General features: G+C 39.0%; 1 protein-coding gene across 2 annotated transcripts in view; it reads right to left on the bottom strand.

Annotated features, from left to right (window-relative positions):
* Positions 1 to 2780: 2780 nt before the first annotated feature.
* The window catches only part of KCNK10 (potassium two pore domain channel subfamily K member 10), a 38107-nt gene continuing 19203 nt past the window's right edge, over positions 2781 to 21684 (bottom strand). For both annotated transcript variants that reach the window (XM_018083049.3, XM_018083050.3), the window contains exons 5-7: positions 8863 to 9049; positions 5577 to 5719; positions 2781 to 4874 (exon numbers count right to left, since the gene is read on the bottom strand). In XM_018083049.3, coding sequence (XP_017938538.2) covers positions 4251 to 4874; positions 5577 to 5719; positions 8863 to 9049 — 954 coding nt within the window. In that variant the 3' untranslated portion in view covers positions 2781 to 4250. The remainder of the gene's footprint in view (positions 4875 to 5576; positions 5720 to 8862; positions 9050 to 21684) is intronic.

Here is a 21684-nt window from a genome sequence, read left to right on the forward strand (position 1 = left end):
ATTTTTTAAATTTTATTTGCTATTACTTCTAATAAGATTTATTAGAAATAATGTTCCCTATTAAAGGGTAATGTAATTCACAGACTGCCACATGGATGAAGTTACACATGTTTTCGAAACCACTCATGCAATATCTGCACAAGTTCAGTGATGGTTAATGGTTCAGGAGGATCACCAAAGTGGCTTAGCAGAATTCTCCTGCACAAGGCAGTGGACAGTGGGGCTGAAAGCTGCTGGAAAACAAAAGTTGAGTTATCCTCTGTGTGTGAGGGCTGTGGCTACAGAAAAACACGTTTCCTTTATTCTTTCAGGTCCCAGTTCCCATGTCAAGTCATGTTGTGCTCAGGGGACGATCTCAGTGCTAAAGTCGGTACCACGCTTTTGTTTGACTTCTTATTTTCAGGCTGCTGTGAAAAGCCCTAATTTAGAGCAAGGAGTTTTGGATATGGTTCAGACTACTTTTTCTAAAACTTTCTATAATGGTGGAACAGCCTCACTAGAAATAACATAATAAGTTTTTTATAGGTATTACTAAATGCCAGAAGATGAGAATTTTAGCCATAAAATTCTTGATGTCTGAGCTGAGATTCTCTCCCAAACTGTTGCATATAATTAAAACAAAGGGATGTCCTTTACCAGAGGAAAAGCAATTTAGCTCATTAAAATGTTATTTTAGGTGTCAGACATTTCTGTCTGGCCCCCCATGCAATACACCATTTGCACTTCCCATACTATAGTAAAAATTATGCATACTGAGGTATTTAATAGGCAGTCATATTATAGAAGAAAGTATTTATTCCGGTAGCAGCCTGGCAGCTTTCTAAGCAAGTTTCACAGACACAGAAATGGAGAGGAATGAAAGAGAGCATTTTGCTTTCATACAAAAGGTCATCAAATGCTCTCTCTGCTCAGTATCTCACTGAGAGTTTATTCAGTATCACCCTTTGTCCCTGAACTATTATATCCCAAACCAGGAGGTGCTGAAGAAACAGCTGATAAAATGTCAGCCAGGGGCTCCTGCATGGCATGACAAGCAGACAGTAGAATGAGACACACATACACCATCAGCTAGAATCTGGACAGGGAACAGACTGAGAACTCAGAAAGTTTACATTAAAACTATGACAAGATTTCATTGACCTTCTATCCCACCAGAGCAAACAGTTCTGAATTTACCCACCAAACTTCGCCTCCTCAATCACTTGTCCACATTGACTTGTTTTCCATGATTTGCCCCCTGTCCAACTCCCTGCTCACAGAGACAAGTTCTACAAGATAGGGTTTACTTTCCCTGATCCTAACCAGCAGAAATGCCCTGGCTATGACTAAGTCCTATATTTCACATATAGAAAATGCATCTCCATATCATTACATCTGTCTGTGTGACTATGCAGAACTTTTCCATTGCAGGCAAGCATTTCTCGTGAGAACTCAGTTGAAGGAATAGGTAACACTGTGTGCATGACATTGGTCTTGGCATTTGGTAACCAAGGAGAACTGTTAGCACTGTTGCATGCTTTCAGAGTCAGATGGGATACTTTTGGGTGCCTGATCCTTCATAGATGCAAAGCACAGAATGGTGTAACAAGGCAGTACTTTAATTCTCAGAACCCAAATCACATGTCTGAGCACTTCTGAATCTTTTCTGGAATTAAAAGCCAAATCTAAACTGTAGATTTCAATCCTAACCTCCCACCACCACAATAAAACCCCAGATCTGAACATAAAACCTTAGTGCATCCAGGTATGCTTTATTCATCCCGGCATACAGAATTAGCAAATGATGCTCTGTGCTTCTGCATGAGACTTCAGAACATTTGCTCATATGTGACACTCAAGGCCTGCCCAAAAGCAGGAGCAATAGGAAGGCTGAAGAACTGTGATGCTTGAACAGACCTGCACCTTGATTGTGTCTGCCTGTGGCTTGAGGAGGATGGAATCTGAGGATGGCCACAAGTTGCCATTTGCACGTTTATGAAGCTGAGCACAGGGATGCCTGGCGTAAAAGTCTCCAGAAGCCATGGCAGCTCTCGAGTCTGATGAAACCTCCCCTGGGGACTGGGCTTACTGCCCTGCCCCTGGTAAGATAAAGCCAGGGCACAGCCCGGCACCTTAAGAGATTCATTGCGGAACTAACCAGAATTCAATTTCTGTTGGATCTTACTGAGTTAGAGCAATCCCAAATGACCTGAAATTTTTCAAACATTGCTTTTTCATCCTTAATTTTCAGAGAGATAATGAAATTAGAAAGACAATTTGACATTTCAAGAGAAGTGAACCAGCAGACAGAACACACTACGAACTTTCCTCCTCTGCACTAGTGGAATTCAGCTTACTCCTGCAAATCCTGCAGCATCATTAGATTTGCAAATAGGCATAATCAAAATTTGTATTTGCACAGCCATGCTTCCATTCATAGCCATGGCAATCATGTATTGTGGTGACCAGTTTGATTTTGAGTTGGCTCATTGTGCATAAAATCTCAGAAACTATCACAGAATGACACATGCATTCTGGGGGGCATGCAATTCCAAAAATCCATGTCTGTATGATCTGCAAGTGTCCGTATGTTTGACTAGCTTGCAAGAGTCAGTATGTCTCTGAGATCAATATCCATGCTCACCTTACCTATAAGCCTACAGTTTGAATTGCAGGAATATTTAGGATTTTGTGAAAGCACAGAGAAAGCATTGCTGGCACAATCATGTGTATCTCATTTCCAGCATGCAAAATCTTCTATCTGAAATGGCACACGCAGTAGCCCACAGGCTGAGGCTATAAAAAATTTAGTATGTTTTGCAATTCCCATTAATTATTTTGCAGCCTTTTGTTTGAATATTTACTGTGAAGTCTAGAGACAATTCTATTTCTTATATCCATATGTCCAGACAGCACAAAAGATTTTTAAAAAATGCCCACAGTTTGGATATATTTCTCTTTACTCTAGAAATGCAGAGAGCTCATGTTTAGTTTTTATCAGGAAAAGAGATAGCAACTGTCAAACAAAGAGAGTACCTGAAAGGAAATAAAACAAATAATTCAAAGTACTTGTTTAAAAAGTTACAAAATATGATAGCATTAATGGCACTTAAAGCTATAAGCACTTAAAAGTTTACCACCATATATTTCTTAACTTCTTTTCCTAAATTTCCTTTTTCTTTTCTTTTTTTTTTCTGAGATTATGACAGCAGCTTATGTCTAAACCCAAACCCAGCAAAAGGGGCAGAGAACCCTGAGATTCTATGGTAGCCCTGGCCCTCATTTGATTTGTGTATATGCTCTGATGCCTAAAATTCAGATTCAGCTACAGAGAACAGCAGTTTGCCAGCACGCAAAAGCTGTAGCTTCCCTTCTGTCTTCATAGTCTTACAGTATTAAAATTGAAGGGTTTTTTTCAGTGGTAGAAAGTGTGACTGAAAAATTCTTTAAAAAAACCACTTGGCCCACTGTTTTATACACTTAGCCAAATATTAAATTGATGTTTCTCTTCTTTTAAACAACATAGCATGAGATGTTGCGTTTTCTTCATATGCACTTTCTTGTGAGAAAAAAATCCATTTTTCTTTTTTTTTTGTCACTGCTTAAGATAAATACCCATGGAGTTTTTTCTTTTCTTTTTTTTTTTTTTTTTAATGAAAAGAGTAATCCAACCCTTACATACACCTGTGTTGATTTTTCAAACCAGCACCTAGCTGGTGGTTGTGTCCATAGACATTCTTTTGGAGTTTAGAAAGGTAATGCATCTGACTCAAAAAAAAGGAAAAAAAACTAGCTTGGATCACGTGCCAAAACGTAAACTAAGCCTTACTGAAAGTTTTTAGTTCACTCCAATCATTTCTCCTCTTTTTAATCACCAGGGGAAGGCTTTATGGATGCATAATCCCCTACAAAGATACACTCTTTTTCATCCCTTTCACAGGCTCTTCTTACATAGCTGCCCTTCGTCTAATATGCCACGGCAGGAGCACTCTGGTGATATTGCCATGGTTCAATTCCTTCCCTTGTGTCTTGCCCTGGTAATCTTATACAGGCTGAAATTTCCATGTGCGTAGCTTTCTGTTGCCATTCTGCAGTGCTGTGTTCCTGGTTTGTTTTGGCAGAGCAAGCTTGAGTCTTTATGGCACAGTGAAATATTCCTCGATGCTATATAATTGAGATTGAATAAGGAGTCTGTATAAGGCACGTGTCTCAATATATATATACATATAAAACCACTAACATTGTTAATTCAAGTCAAGCATCTTTTATATTTAATTTTTGTCTTCAAGTAACGCTTTGTTTTCTTGTTCCCTTTCTTTGGTTTCATTGGGAATCACTCCATTTTCCAGGTCTGAGTGCTGCTGGATACAGCTGGTCAGGACTGCAGTGCTAGAAGAGATCTCGGAATTACACATCTTCTCCGTCTCCTCTTCCTTTTTTTCTTCATCCAAAGAACAGTTTCTGAAGGTCTCATAAATTTTACGCACATCCTCAGGGATGGTCTTTTTGAGGTCTTTGTTTTTCCTTTTGGTCATCTTAGCGGATGATCCAAACTTGTTAATGATGTTGTCCTCGGATGCCCCCTGCCCGTGCTTGTTAAGCTGATCTGGCCCTTTAAGGCGCAGGTTGTTAGGCCTGTTGTTGATGCTTTCCTGAGAGGAGGCCTTGAAGCGCCCTGTTTCCAAGGTAGCGAAGACAGAGCGCTTCTCTGGAGAGAGCATGTCTAAGGAGTGAGCTCGCTGGTCCAGGCCAAGGCGTCTGCGCTCCATGCTCCGGATGGTGGCTGCCCGTTGAAGTTTGTCGTGGATCTCCACACTGAGCCTCCTCCGTGTCTCTCTGAACTCAGCCGTCACATTTGCTTTCCACTCTGCTGCATGGGCTTTTATTTCTCCAACCTTTGCAAAAGAAGAAAGAGAAATTAATTTTTAAAAATTAAAAAAAAAAAAAAGAAAAAGCAAAATGAAGCTACAGTCTTTCCTTTAGAACAGCAGCATAAACACTTCCTTCTCTGACACAAAATCAGAGAGTGGTCCCATCTCCACTGCATCCATCTCTAAACACACCATGTCCATCCATCTCTAAACACACCAATTAGTGACTAGCTGATGGCTTATGGGGCATATAACTTGTCTGCCCGTGTCACACTTTGCCACCCCATGCGTTTTACAGCTGTGTTACATGATGAGAGTTGTTCATGCTAGTCCCTCCTTGGTAAAGAACAAAATTCCTGATTCGTAAGGTCAGCAGTAGATGGTCTGGAGTGGGCAAAATTAATCACATATAATTAAATCAATATGCTTCAGAGCAGCACAACAACTAGTGCAGCAGTACAGTAATGTATCTTCCCATATTGATTATGGATGGAGCTGTTCAGTCCCACCAAAGGTCCTGTTGAGGGCCACAGAGTCACAGAGCAGTTATTGTTGGAAATGCCCATTAGATAATTTCAACTGGCCCTCTGACTGAGCCAGTATAGAGTTCTCAGGGGCAAATGTAGCTGTCTTTAATGGAGGTTTCCATTGCACAACTGTCCAAATAACACTCAAGTCATCTTGAGGAGTTTTTAAAACATATTGTGGGAAATTACTAATCATTACCTCTTCTTGTGTCTTCTTGGACAGGACTCTTAACCAGTCTCCAATCATACTCAGGACAGCAGCAAAGTAAGCAAGGCCGACAAGAATCCAGAACCACACTAAGGGTTTATACCACTCTCGATAATGTATGTCAGCATTTCCTCCTGAAATAAGCATATACTTATGCTTAGGAATCATAAGATGCCAAAATTATGACAAAATATCTGCAATTCTGAGAAATGCCTGAAAGTATTTAACTCTTGACAACATCACTGTAGTTCTGATAATAGACAAGAAGCCTGTCAGACGGGAGGAACACAGTCTGTTCTTAATTTAAAACTCTTCAAAATTACCTATTTTTCTGCTTCTATGTGACCTGCCAGAGCATCTAGTAAACACTTTTCTTTATACTACTCGTACTCTGAAGCAAGTCTGAAATTCCCGCTTTGATAGTACTTGCAACAGCACAAACATACATCCAAGAAAAAGGTTATATACAGCTAATCTTCCTTGTACTGAAGTGCCTGCAGCCTTTACAGATCAACCCCTTTAGGTTATAGAATTTCCATAAGGCTTTTTGGGTTTAGCTACAGGATTGAGAGACCTATGTGCAGAAGAAAGATATGTAGCTTTGTCTTCCCTTTTGTCTACCCTTCCAAATCAGGATATCTGACTGAAACCCAACCATGCGTCAGCCATGAAAATAAGGATATACAGTATACAGTCTGCTTGGGTATCATTTAGAGGGGTGCATTCTCTGGCCAGTGAATTGAGAGGAGATATGGATCAAAGCAAGCAACAAAGATCCTGTATGTTCTTCATGCAAGTCTCAGGATGAGCTGGCAAAACAAGAATGAGACATTTGGCAAATCTAATGGACTACAAAGAGCCTAAAATAAGTACAGTAGCAGCCAAACTGCTGCCTACCACAGAATAAAATAAACTTTTCCAAAAGAGAACAACCACAGTCTCACTTTTGAGACTCTCAGTCCTATCACAGTGCTATGTGCACTGCAAGAATGAGAGCCAGTGATAGCAGGCACAGCCCTGAGCGGAAGAGAGTCAGCAGCAAAGAGTCTGCCCAGCCCCATGGGCACCACTGTATTCCTCTGTGCAGGTGAACAAACACCACCTTGGTGGTACTTGTGTAAATCTCTGCCTGCACAGCCAGCCTACCAGGAGACTCAGGCAGAGGACTGCATATTTCCTGGACTCCAGGCCTGGTTAGACAAGAGCTAGATACCTACTGATACCTCTGCATGACTGCAGAGAGATTCTAGGATTTTCCCCTGTTAAAATCACTATACAACACAGTTTGGCATTTTACCCTTTCCTTTTTGCAATCTGAGACATTGCTATGACTCTTTAATTTTAGCAAAACTCAATATAAATGTAGGTATGGTGCTTGAACATCCCCATGGAAGGTCAGACATTTGAGAATTGGCAGGGACCCAAATACTGGTTTTGATGTTAATCTCTCCCCATATACTGCCTGAATCACACTCTTTTCTTCCAGTCTTTAAGAGTGGGAAACAATGGGAGGCGGTAACTGCTGTTGCCATGGTACAAGCCTCTTCTGATCATATGTGTCCCTGAGGAAGCTTACTAGGAAACAGATTGTCTAGGTCTATCTTACAGAGTAATGAGGTGACCGAGAAAACATGAGACCACTTTTTTCAGCCTATCAGATATTCTGGTTTTTTCAGGCTTCATCTACAATTATATTTCTGACAGTAGTACAAAAACTTACTATTTTACCAAGAGCTGGGAAATGTTCTAGGTGGAATAAACCAGCATAGCTCCATTGATGTTATTTTACCCATTACAATGTAGTATTTTTGATTTGATGTTGAAGGAACAGAGATACTGAGAGATTAAAGTGACAGAAAATAAAAGGGACAGAAAATCTCTCTCAAAGCCAACAATAAAACCCAAATCTCCTGGTGATCACCTGCCTTAAACTCTTATCATGAAATCACCTCTGAAGTTTTCTTATCCAGGGTCTTCCATTTGATTTTTGAAAAACTGTGCTTGTTAGTAGCCACCCAGCTGTGGATTATATTCTCCTAATCATGTTGCATATAGAACAATTTAACATTCAGAACTTTTTTACTATTATATTATTAAAGAAAACAATACTGAAGTGTGATATGATTAAAAAAAATATGGTGAATTATTTTTATTTCACAGCATGATACCACAAAGACAGAATTTCAGTGAGCTTCTCTACACATTTAAGTGGTTAAAATGAACCAAGCTCATACAATCACTTCTGTAACTGAACGCTCATTAAACATTTTTTTCTTCACATCTGAGTCTTTCTTTGTTCTGTGCCTTTTCTTTTCCTCAATAATTCATGTCTTGTATACCACTGTGTCATAAAAAGAGGAGTAGTCTTCTCTACAAAGACTTGTCTGCAGTTCTTCAGTAAAGAAAACTTTATATATCCCTGTAGTTTTATTTGATGTTTTTAACTCATTCATGCTTTGTTGATTCATAGAAAGTAAGAAAACAGTAGCATATTATGACTGTTTGTAACATAAATATCTTAATGCCTTTAATTAGGACTGCTAACAGGAATGAAGAGTAGAGGTCATGCACTGATGGGAGAAAAATCCACTTATTTTAACTACCTTTCTGTTAGCAAAGCCGCTGTGCGAAAAGAAAATATCTCTCGTCTCTCTAGCTGACTATCTTGACTCCCTCTTTGGAAACTGATAAGGGTGGATATTTACAGTTCCTACTGGTACTGTATTAATTCTGGAGAGTATCCTCCAAGCACTAAAATGCATACCCCATTAGTCCTTCTCTTCCACATAAGCTTTCCTTAACAATTTTTGCCAAAGTTAGAGAACAAAATGCAGTTTTTGAAATGCTGCAGCTCCTGTAGTAGCAACCCACCACTGAGACCTGGGGCTCAGCACCACTTTGTAAAACCTTCCTCCATTCATCATTTGAGCTACTTGCTTCTGTAGTCAGCCTCAGATTGAGCCCTAATGGACTAATACAAATCTTGAACTCAATGGGAAAGTAATTTGACTTGTGCATAATTCATTGCACAGTAAAGGATAATCAGGATTTCCCAGGCTCCTGTTATCTACACTGCTGAAGGCTTGTAATCTGCAGATGGCAAGGCACCTGGATCTTAAATCAACCTGGTGTCCTACTGCACAGTAACCCCAACAAAAACAACTGGCATCATTTCACTGGAATATAACACATTGTGAAAAGCCTCCTCTCTACCCCAGAAAACAAATTCTGAGAGCCAAGGCCCTCCTGCACAGCATCTGGGCTTGAAGCTGCTCACCTGCTACAAAGTCACCAAAGCCAATGGTAGTCAGAGTAACAACCACAAAGTAGATGGACTCCAGCGCTGTCCATCCCTCGATGTGTTTGAAGATGAATGCAGGAATTGTCACAAAGACAATGCAGCCTGCCAGGATGAAGAGGATAGTAGAGATCACCCGGATCTTTGTTTGACTCACTTGCTTTTTCTAGAAAAAGGAAATAACAGAACAAGAATTTTGAGTGGATTTTTGGTCTCTATACCTTGTGAATGGCAGACCGATCATGTTGGTGTCACTTGGTAGGTCTTTTTCTGTCTTTTGTGAGTTTGTTAGGTGGAATACAACCCGCCCTCCCTGTTAGTCAGAATCCTACCCAGGTAATCCTGAACATCTATGTCTGGACCCAGAATATCATGATTCTCATTTTCCATGCACTAGGCAGTGACTAACCTACCAGAAACACCACCCAGAAAAACATTTCTGAGCTTCAGAAAGGTTCCAGTACACTCCAGTTCAGGTTCAGTGTTTAAGAAAAAGTGCACATTCCCACCTCCATACATGTATGTGTACACCCCCATGGGCTCACCAGCACCAATCATTCAACAAGCAAGACCAAGATTAAAATGAAAATAAACCCTTTTCCCCCCCTCTAAAAGGCTGAGATTTTATGTAGAAATGATTCATGGTTTGGGTTTTCTCGACTCAGGATTTCCAGCTTTCATTCACAAATATGAAGGTTAAATCTCCTTTTCAAAAATAGAAAGCCGTATTATTAGTTTACTCCAGAAATGAAGGATTTATGTCAAATACCAAACAGCCTGAGATAAAATTACCCATGTAAACCCACATTGGTAAGCTCTTGAACAAAGAGTATGGGTATTACTGGTTGCTATAAACTGAATAAAAATTTAAGCAGTGTAATTGCAATATTTGACACTCCTAAATCATATAAACTCCCAATGTATTTAATATAAACTTAGATTTTGTTGCCATTAATATTGATGAAAGCCTGGATTAATAGAATTGACTCTGGCAGATTTATTTCAGATTTTCTCTGCTATAAATAAACTCAACATTCAATAAAGTTTCACGAAAAACCTGGAAATTACTAGAAATCTTAGTGTGGACTAATTACAGTGACAGTGCAAATTGTCTATTTATCCTGGTAAAGCAATGTGGAGTTCACTCTAAGTCACATATATCGAAATTAGTTTTCCAAATCAAGCACCTCCCTTAACCCAGAAATGAGATCTCATTTCAGATTAGGGCATTGCCTAGGCAGGAAATAAGATCTCAGAAGTTATCTTTTCAATATACAGAAGGGATATTGCCTGAACTGGTTAATATCTAGCCAGCTTGGACTGTGCTTCCACTAAAACATGAGCATTTCTGTTAGAGGCGCAATGTCAGACCATCATTAGGCACTTCTCTGATCTAGGATGCATAAATATGCCGTGTTTCATAGATACTTTTAGTTCTGAAACTGTTTAAGATGATCCTTACACTTAATTTTTTTATTTTTGTGTCTATGTATTATTTTCTGTGTCTGGATGAACATAAATAGCTAAACAGGATTTGTAATATAATGCCATAAATAAGAATAATCAAATACAAGGAATGGAAAAAACAGCCACTGAAGTACCAAGGGGAAAAACAACACAAGAATATACAACTTGACTTAACTTCTAATTTCCTCTTTTTATGAAGAGTCATTCTGAGCAATTTCCTAAAATACTAACAGGTGATTTAGCTTATTTACGAGGTATGGACACACATTCACAATGGCAGGATTTCAGACTTACTCTGTGTGTGGTGAAGGGAAAACAACTGATCACACAAATGTTACATGCTATTATAGACTGGCATTCTTGCTTTTTGTCATTGTGGATGACAATTTAACCAAATTGTTGTTTATTTATTACTTTGACCGAGGTGACTTGTCTACTTCTCCTAAATGCTTCAGTCTCCAGATATATAAAAATGAATTGTCAGACACCTTGCTACAGTGGAAGTTAGGAGGCAAATGTCACTTGGGAATCCTTGGACAAAAAGTATTTTGTAGCTGCCTAGCACTACCAGTAGAAAAAAGTTATGCATAATAATCCTTCCTCCATCCTCCATATAGTAACATTAAAATGCATTTCAGTGTGTGTCAGGATTGTCTTGCCTCATGAGAGAAACAGAAACAGAAAGAATGGCCTGCAAATCCACACCAAATGTTCAGGACATCCCCTTGTTCATGAGTGATAAATTCAGCCAAAGGTTGTTGGGTTTTTTTAGTAAAAATGGTAATGATGTTAATGATAGGATCTGTAAAAAGGCCTGACTCATGGTTATTGTGCACCTCTGTCACTCACACAAAAGCAGAGCAGCTGTGGGTCTTCTTTTTTTTTATTCTTTCACTGGTAAAATTGAAGTTAGAAAGTAATGGTGAATCAGGCACAGCATTTTTAGAGCTACTGAGAAGAGCAAAAAAGCAGGACTCAGAAGAAGAATTACTTAATGGACAATAACACATGAAATGCAGGACACGACTGAAAAGAGGGGTCTTTCTACAGTTAGACATGCATTCAGAGGACATTCACAGTAATGTCTAGCTGCTACAGATAAAAAAAATGCTAAGGCATAAATGTAATTACTCATAGAATATGTACATTGCAATAATGACACATTACAAAAATGTAAGCCACTGCAGTGTTACAGGAAGTCATTATTTAAATAAATAAATCAGTATATATAATACTAAAGGCTGAGAAGTCTGAATAGGTTCATACAAATCTCTCTTTTAAATAGTATTTTCAGTCTGAACCCAAACACTGACAAATAGCTAAGCAACTTCTGCCATGCTAACACATCCTCTGAACCCATTTTGTGGGGTAAATACAGAATTTTCTATAGATGTCAAAAAGAAATAGTATTTTTCTCCAGAAAAAGTAGTTAATTTTACAGCTGCTTAAGTAAAATGAAAACATTTTTAAAAGAGATGTCTTCTACCTTTTTTTTTAAGTTTGTTTACGAATAAATTCTCTTCACTATGATGAAGCAGATTATTCATAAGACATTCATCAAATATAAATAAATTAGTGCCTGCTAATTACAGCAATTTAAATTCATCTACAGCTAATCTGGAAAACATTAAAGAAGGAATCAAGAACTAAAACTAAGAGTTTTCTGTGATATAACCACCTATCAGAGGTCACTTCCATTTTTCAGTGAAGGTGCTGATTTTACTCTTAAGGTGACTAAGTGCTAAAGTGGCAACATCACTGATATCATGTTGCTCATGTTAACTCAAACAGCCTACTGTCAACCTGCCCTAGTGCCAACAGAGGTGAGGACAGGCATTCTCATGAAAACACCTTTATCAGCGGAATTTAGTTCTTACGCATCTTTCCCATTAATAAGTGTGATGCCACTTTCTCCTTATTGCATAGTGGGTTTGGTCTTATCCAATAATTTCAGAAGTTAAAATAAATCTCTCTTTCTTTCTTTCTTTCTTTTCTCTCTCTCTGGTCCAATAGATCAAAGCTAATGTACTAGATTATTTTATGTCTTCTGCCCTTTTCAGGTCAATAAACTCAGGTACAGTTTTTCAGACCTGATGGTTGACCGTAGAAGGACCAAATGACACTTTTAAGTTCACAAAATGAGACCACAAGGATGATACATATTCCTCTGAAAAGGGAAAAGGAGACATTAAGTATGGAATCAAAAGATGCTACAGTCATTTATTAGACTAGACTAAATGCTAAATACGTGGAATATATGTATTTCCATGAACAGCATATTTCAAACATGCTTATTCCAAGATTCTGTAGTGTCACCTCTCATTTCATGGAAACTCCCCCAGTATACAGTACTACTTAACCAAAAATAGCACTGGAACATTTGCTGCTTCACAGTGAGCTCAGATGGTTTCTCCATCTTCCAAACGTTTTCTTTTCTGAATTCCTGACAAATATCCCCGAGACTCTAGGCAAGTTGGTTACCTTTTTGGCTAGATGACCAATGGCATATTTTTAGAGATAGTATAATGTGGCTGCAATGGAGCATGCTGTCCTCATCTCTCCACAAGTCTCTGCATTTTGGAGCAGAGAAAACACATTTCAAAGAAAACACATTTCTTTAATATTTCTTTTGTTCCTTTCACCTACTCTTAACTTTATACCCTTTCCCCTGCTGTCAATTATTCTTGGAACAGATTATCTCTGCTCATGCACTAGTTAAACAGCTTGTCTTCTAAATCACCTTTTCCAGATCAAAATGTTTTAACAACAGGAAACACAGCCATTGTACTCAACCATGAACCAGAATATCACATATATTGGTTCAAAAATGTTAGATATGTCCTTAGTCAAAATGTTTGCTGAACTAGTGTAGATGGTGCAGATAGTCATAGGCTCACACTGCTTGTCTTTCAGCCCAGCCAAATGCAAGTCAGTCCTGGTCCAGAGCCTGGCACGTACCTCAGTAAGGTGTGCTGCCCTTCTCAACAGGCTCTATGGAGAGACTGGCACAGCATCAGGCTCACAGAACTCCTGGTGATCAGCGGTATGGTCACATCAACCTCCTTGCTGCCTATACCAATCACTGTGGATTTCATCCTAGGTCCTTCACATTCACAGTCAGACTGAAACTAAATATATTTTAAATATCACTGACTTGGAGATAACGTCTAAGAACAATATAACAATCTTTTGTTCTTCTCCATTCTCTGAACACTGATGGTTCCACCCACCACAGAGCACTGTTGAGCCACTCACGTGAGATGGTGGCAAATCCAGGAAAGCATATCTAAGAAAGGGCAGAAATGCTGGACAGGCAGAGGATGAAGGAATAGAGGAGAGAATGAGGGAATAACAAGGTCAGGGGAGTGGGAGCTGCTCCATGGCAGCGCAGAAGGAAGAGTGAAGGACCAGAGGAAAAGGACACTACTATGTCCTGACCCCAGCCCCTGTGCCACTCGCTGCTGCACTGGAGGGACTGAGCATGACCCACAGCTACAACACAGGAGGAGGAGAGGAGTCTGGAGTGAAGTGAGCCTGGGAGTGAAGCTAAGCCTGAAAAATGGGGAGGAAAGGCACTTTGAATTTTTGTGAGCTTTTTCATTTCCAAATACTCAACTCAGTAATGAAATATTTATGCTAATTGTCAATAAACTAAGTTAAATTCCACAAGTCAAGTCTGTTTTGCCTATGACAGTACTTGGTAAGTGATTTCTCTGTTATTATTTTGACCCATGAATTTTCTCACTATTGTCCTTCCCATGTTCTCCCCATCCCACTGTGGTAGGAGAGTGAGCGAGTGGTTGTGTAGGTGCTTGCTGCCAGCCAGGGCCTACTCAACTTTCACTCCCATCAGTGAAGAATACAACACCCTTTGAAAGCACAGCAGCAGAATTATAACATATTTAAAAATATAGATGACATTTCAGACACCTCCAGGAGTTATGAACAGTGGTTTGAACCATTCCACTAGAGGTGGGCTTCCCCTATGCTCTAACCAGCTCCCTTGGTACCTCAGTGTTATTTTAGTTCTCACGTTTTATAAAAAATGCTGCTATTGCTGCACAAAAAGGTACAGAATCCATCCTGTTTCTTAACTGTAGTCAGCAGTAGAGACAGATATAAAAAGCTGTAAGCACTCACATTTGTTACTAAGCTTGGCAGAGACAATCCTGAACTCATACAGGGCACAGGTCAAAGAAGGATTTTTATTTTATTTTTTACATTGCTATTTTTCCCCATAAACCACACTTCTGCAGGATGTTTGTCTAGACCCAGATGGAATATGTAATAAGCTTCTCACAGAGCAGCAGCTATCTCTAATGTCATTTTTGTAAATCTCTAGGCATGGATCTTGTTGCAGTCATAATGTGAGCAAGCACAGTATCATGAAACTACAGAAACACTGGCTCAGAAATTTTTTAGGATAGATATACCACTTTCCAATCTTCTTCTCTCTATAAAGCACACAGGGCTTTCTGATTTGCACCACCTAATTTCTGCATGTTGCTTATTATGCTACCAGAGAAATGAAAATAACAATAATGATACCAAACCACTGTTATGGCTGAGCTGTATTCAGCTCAAAGTAAAAAAAAAGAAAAGAGTTGAATAAGAGGAATCCATGTAAATATATGCTTTTCACAGACATTGGGGCAGACAAAAGACAATAGAGATTCATGGCAGAGACTTAAGCAATTTTCCAGAGGCTGAATTTGTAATGTGCTGCTCCTTCCTTCCCTCCTTCAACTCCCTTGTGAGTTATACCTATATTCCTGCTCCCAGGGAGTGCAAGAATGGGTTAAAAATAATTGTTCCACACCACCTCCTTGTACCCAAATGGATTTTACCTTGCCATTCCTGGTAAACCTGATTTTGATCAGTGTTGAATCAATGCTTTCATCTTGTTCATAAGTGAAATTCAGAGGAAAAAATAAAATGCAGTTATGACTGTGCAAAGAAAAGTGCTACATATCAGCAAACCTAGATTCATGAGTATATGCTGAGCATCTAATTAAGAAATGCACTGAGATAGAGAAAGAAAATTAGTGTAGCTCGACCAATGAGAGATCTAGTTATCTATAACATGATATGGCTATTTTCAAAGACTTAGCAAGTAGAAGAAAACTGAATCTCGTGTTAGAAAAAATTCCTCTTAGCAGAGTGGAGAAATTCAACATCCATTTTTTTAGCTCTGTTTGGGCCTTTCATTTTTTATTTTGTTTGGGTTTTGGTTTCCTTTCTTCCTTTGTAGTGGAATAAATTCAGATTCCTTCATACTGTAGAGTTTTCAGAACATTTCCCTATTGATTAGCAATGTAACATCAGCATTCATAAGGCTGGAGTGGATACTTTTTTGGACTAGATACTGAAAGGTTAAACAGTGACCTTTTAAAACAGGAAGTAGATCTTCAAGCTAGAAGACTTGTTTCTAAACTGCAGCTTTCAGTTTCTGCTTAGCTTGGAATAACTGGCTAAGTAGCCTTCCCTTGCCCTTCTCAGGTACAACTGTACACATCACTCTCTGCAAGAAATTCTCACAAAGCCTACAAAGCATATTTTGCACTTACCATGATATTTCTTACAGCTATTAACAATAAAAACATTGCAACATTGCAGGCTTTCTAGATAAGAACAATATTTGTGACTAGCCAAGTAACCAAAGAGCATTCTCTCAAGTAACTAGCCCACCAGGAGTGAGTTTTACTGTAGGTGGGATACAGATCCCAGAAGAGTGGAAGGAAAGTAAGAGGAGGAAGGCAGAACAGCTCCCACTGGGCAAAAACATGGAAAGAGTGGAAAATGTCTCACCCCTGAAGTGTCCATCCATGTCACAACTCTCCCCCTGCTCCTCCCTGCCACTGCTTATCTGCAAAGGTAAAAGGAGGGCAGGGAGCACCTTCAAAAGCAAAGGTAGGATGAAGGGTGCATCAAATACTCACATGGCTCAAAATGATTCTTATTGCCACAATGACACAAGTGTGTGCCAAGGGAAAATACGAATATGTCACTTACATTAGAGTAGTTTGGTGGTTCGTAAGGTAGCCCGACAATCCTAAAAGGTGAAGGTTGAATATGCAAGGCAACATAACACTTAAATTTACCACCTCCATGCTACATGTTCATAACACCAAAGCAGCATCTCTTAAATGAAAAGGTAGCACAGTCCTCCTGCCTAGGATGAGGCACCACGTACAGGTACCCTTGTGAAGTGTTATCTATTGCCTTTCAAGATCTATCACTTGCCTCATGCACAGTCTCTGATGCTTTACCCAGGGCTGCCCACAGGAGTTCTGGAGGATATTCTGAACAACATTAACTAGAATGGCTCTAGGGGATATCAACAATCACTGACTTTTGTGTTGCAGTTGCATTTCTGTCTTGCATATTCCCTACATTGCAAACTTAAACAATCTTGAATTCTTCAGAGATGGCAACACTTTCATCAAAAACCAGGTATACGTGATTTGGTACTTCAGCACTGCACTGTCAGGAACACAGAGAAATTTCCACAGCAATATGACCAAAACTTTAGGCAATAAGAAAAGGAGGTTATTCACTACCAGTACTTAGAAGAGACTTTAAATTTCAGGCTGCTGCTTGGAAAGTTCACATATTCTTTGGCATCAATCAGCAACTTCCATTGGAGTATCTTATTTGCTAAGCTTCATATAGAGTATGTAAGAAACCCTAGCTTCTCAGTAAACTCTTAATCATGCTTTCATCTCCTGTTTGTCTGGTGTTTCATGAGAAAGAATTGCTTCAAACTCACAGGGTTTATTTCCAGTGCACTTCACTGCAACGTAAAGTTATGTGACTAATACTAATTATAGCAGGAGGCAAGCAGGTATAGTTTCACTTTCTAGAATAGTGGTTCCTGAACATTTCAAAACACAAACACCATTGAACTCACTTCCCTAATTAGAAGGCTCTGCATGGAAATGCAACTCCTTACCACTACTTAAATCATTCTGAATACTAACTTGGTTTCAAGCCAAGAAGTGACAAAGATTGGCCTTTGATAAAGAGAAAGAAATAGTACTCATCTTTGTTCACCACAAAAAAACAGAAAATAAACAGACAAAGGGAGCAAAAAGACAGAGAACATATTCCAGAAATTATCCCTGATGTACATAAAAAAATAGCCTGAGTATATTAACAGTGGAAGAAAACTCCTTCCTGAACACTTAATTCCTCATTTTTCTATTGTATTTATGTTCTTAAGGATGATAAATTAAATCATCATCTCCAGATCAATCCATTACCTATAGAAGGGTTTGAAAACCCTTTTTCTCAGTGTCAATTGCCAAATACTCTCTTACTTTGCTCTTAACTTTTTAACCACTAATTGCCTGCTACACCTGTCTTTGGTTTATTCATTACTTCTGTGTAAACAGTCAAACAGGTGTTAAAATATTAAGCACCCTACAAAGAAAAAAAGGACTAAAGCAGATGAAGAAAAAACCCAAAGATTACAGAGGATCTTGTGTTTATATACTATACTAGCTGCTGTCTATCCACAATCAGAAAGCAATACAATGAAAATTGCATCCCAAAAGAAAAATGAACTATTACAATTTACTGCAATAGGCAGATACCTGAACAGTGATAAAACCTTCGTATTAATCATGGATTCTTGACCATTTTTTGTGTAATATTCTGTTTCTAAGAGCTGCAAAATATTATGAACACTGCAGCTCAGTGACAAAAGTATGACTCTAGTGAGAAGAATTAGTGAAAGCTTGAGCCTCTAATAGTTTTAAATAATTAAGAAGAAAAAATGAAAAGAGAAAGAGATGATACAGTAATGCCAGTGATAATTACTTTGGGCGATGGACTTCAACACATATTGTGTTTCAGTTTTGGTGCACTGGGGCTGGCTTGATATTTCCAGACAACACTATACTCTGGATTTAAGCTAGTTTTAAAGCCTGTGTTTAGAACAGTCTTTCTTTCCATGTTTACACTATCAAGTTTTTAGAGAGATTGATTTGATTCTAAAATTAGAGCAATTGTTATCTCTTCCTGGGGTTGACATGTTTTCAAATCTTAGAGCTGCTGAATTCTCTTTCTATGCCCTTTCAACTACCACCAATACCTCCTGGGGCTCTCTTTACAGGTAGACTCATTTCAAGACCTTTCATGATCCTCTCTTTGAAGATGCCTCAGGCTGATGCTATACCTCTTGCAAACCCTCAGACATTGTAGATAAAACGAAAACATTTAAAAGATCTTTCAAAGATGTCAAGATCTGAATTTATCTGTTCGAGTTAATATTAACCCTTAAATTATATGCCAATTTTCAAGATGTTATTGAAGAATTAAAGAAGGATGTTACACTGCCAGCTCATGAAAACTTTAGACATAACATACTCACCATCAAAGACCAGAGGATAAGAACAAGTCAGCAAAAGGTCTGCTACACTTAAGTTTCTTTTCTTGAAGTGTAGAATAGCTATAAGTATCACTAACTGAATTAAATACCCAGTCAGAGGGCATAAAATGTCAAGAGCTGGGATTTTTTATTAATTTTTTGTATAGCATACTATCTTAGGTCCATGCAGAAAGAAATACTTTCCTAGAACCCAAATATAATGGAGGGGGTAAGACATGCGAAGAGTAAAATCAACATATTCAAGACAGCGGCTGAACCAAATAAAGAATTCAGAAACAAATTTGGCTCTGGTTGATGAAGAGTCACCACACATAATGAAGTCACAACCTGCACCATCAGTTGTTTTGTTCACCCAGAGGATTATTTTTCGCTCGGATGTTTTATTGGCACTGGAGCATGAGAACTACTAAAGCAGGTGATGATCAAAAGCTAAAACAAAACTTCCTGCTATCTTTCCATCACCATAATTAAAGCACAGATTAGAAACATAAAAAATATGTGGCCTGCAGTATCTCAAGGAGAAAAGTATTTCAGACACAGGCATTGTAAAAATACCAAGCCCGCCCTTCGTACTCCAGTTCAACTTCGTAAGAGCCTTCAGTCACACGTCTGCCATTGCTAGATATGCTAGATATACTCCAGTGAAGTGTCCGGATGGCCCTGTGTCTGGTTTGCTTTGCATCCAGGAAAAGGAATTAGAACTACACTTGTAAAGGAGAGCCAAGGTGGGAAGGAGCAGAGAAAGGCATACATTCGTAGAGTACAGAGAGAAATTAGCAGTTCCCTTTGTAACAGGCATGTTACTGACGAACCAGAGGAAAATGCAACTAGTTTTCCAAGCTGGAGCACACATCTTGACAATGAAGTCCCAGATTTCAGGAGTTTGACTTAAACAGTTGTCAGACAACACTTTTTGAAAGGATTGAAACATTCTTCCTCACCACACGCTATTGTTTCTGCATTGCTGAAACTCCTTTTCAAGAGGATGGAGAGAGAAGTGCACCCATCACAACTGGTTCACAACCAGTATCTCCAGTGTGGTGGGATATACACTGTTTAAATCTCCATATGCTTCAAAAGTCATTGTCCCAAAGTCTTTTTTCCTGAGGAGAGCACATCAGCCTTAAACTGCAAGAGACAAATTGTTAGACTCCCAAAGAGTCTAACATCTCAGCACTGACTGTTTTTAAAGACAGTTCTTTTTGGTCTAAATAAAGTTTGACAAGGAAGACAAGCTGAAATAAACAGAGGCAGAGCATTTTCAGAGCATGGTGCATCTTGCTCACCATGCTAGCTGCTGTATTTTGCTCTTCCAAGCTGCTCTTTCTGCCATGCTCTTTGTATAGAACCTACGCAGTTGCTGCAATTTGCGGATTCTTACAGTACCTGCACTCCTTAATTTCACTTTTATCATAATTTAAAAATGCATGTCTTCAGATTTAAAACAGAAGAACTGAAAATGAAATTAAAATGCTCATCATATTAGTGAGGCACTATGGATGTATTGGTAGCAAGCACTAGAGTGTAACAACATTTTTTATTATTCTTATGTTATAAAGTTAATTTTTAGCCAAATATGCTTTATCAGGATTATGAAGAAAAACACATTGGCTGCAAATCTCTTCTGTTGGTGTTTGGCTATGTGTGTACCCATAAACCTAGTGTTAACTAACCGCAAAATTCAGATCTGGGAGCAGATTTTATTTTAAATCACTCCTAAATTTCAGGATGCTAAGATTTGAAATGCACATTCAGATGCATGCCTACTTGAAACAAACACCACATAAGTATCTACACTCCCTGCTTCAGTGAAGCCTGAGTTGCTTACAGAGGCATTGCATTTTAGCACAAAGTATTTTCAGTGGTGCAGCCTTGCTACCACCCAGGTCTCTGGCTGCTCTTTCACATCCCTGTATTGCAATTCACACTCTACCAGCTGTGCTGCCAGACCCATCCCCAGCATCCTGCTGTAAACCAGGAGTGAAAGCAGTAACCAAATCCAGGAACTGTGTTCACAATGGCTTTACCTGAGAAGCCATAAAATCCTGGAGTGCTCTCAGAAGCACACAGTACCCCAGCTGATTGCCTGCATCTGTACTGAACTGTAAGATGAGGGAAGATCGTTCAGGTTATGCTAATCTCATCTACTTGTGGTGAGAATCTAAATACTCATTCAAAGTTTGAATAAAGATTATCTGAATTTAGCCTATATTTAACACAGCTGCTGTGTTCTGTAACAGTGTGCTCTGCCTATGGATTGCTTTCCTTTCTATCTTTAGATGGTTGCAGTCCCTGTGTGTACAGAGCAAGCCTAAAGAATGGATCTTGTTGTACTGTTTATTATAGACACATTCACAGGTTGTGCATAAGATCCCTCATATCTGTAAGACAAAAATACTACTTTTATGGTTTTATGTCACCTTGAAATGCATATTTCATTTCTGTTGTGTCTGGAAAGCTTCACCACGTGAAAAACTATTTATAGGAATTGCCACTTTTTTAATTAGATTTTAAGTGTGTACTTGCTTTTCCCAGATGTGCTGGGAGAACTGATTCATCACTGGACCTAGGCATTGAATGCTTGTGATCAGTGTATATAGTGAATCTCGTGGCCCTGTACATACCCATTTTCTGGAGAATCAGACTTGTATGTGTGTAAGACCAGACTGGGAGCCAGGTTCTCCCCCAGATTACTGAAGATGGGTCATACAGGAATAATCAGTAGCTGAGAAGATAGGGCTTGTGTGGGGGAAGCTTTGGTTTACATCTCTGACCAGGTCGATATTTATTTACTTGTACCAAACATAATTACTCCAGTAGGACAGATGGCATAGACTAATCAATGCATGGTGTTCAGATACCTCCTCATATCCCACACAGCACCACTCTGCCAGTGCTTCCCTTTCCTAAATGGTACATGAAAAGTTCCAGTTTTCACAAAG

This window comes from Manacus vitellinus, unplaced genomic scaffold (assembly GCF_001715985.3).
Source record: "Manacus vitellinus isolate BGI_N305 unplaced genomic scaffold, ASM171598v3 scaffold_6_pilon, whole genome shotgun sequence".
Classification (NCBI taxonomy): Eukaryota; Metazoa; Chordata; class Aves; order Passeriformes; family Pipridae; genus Manacus; species Manacus vitellinus.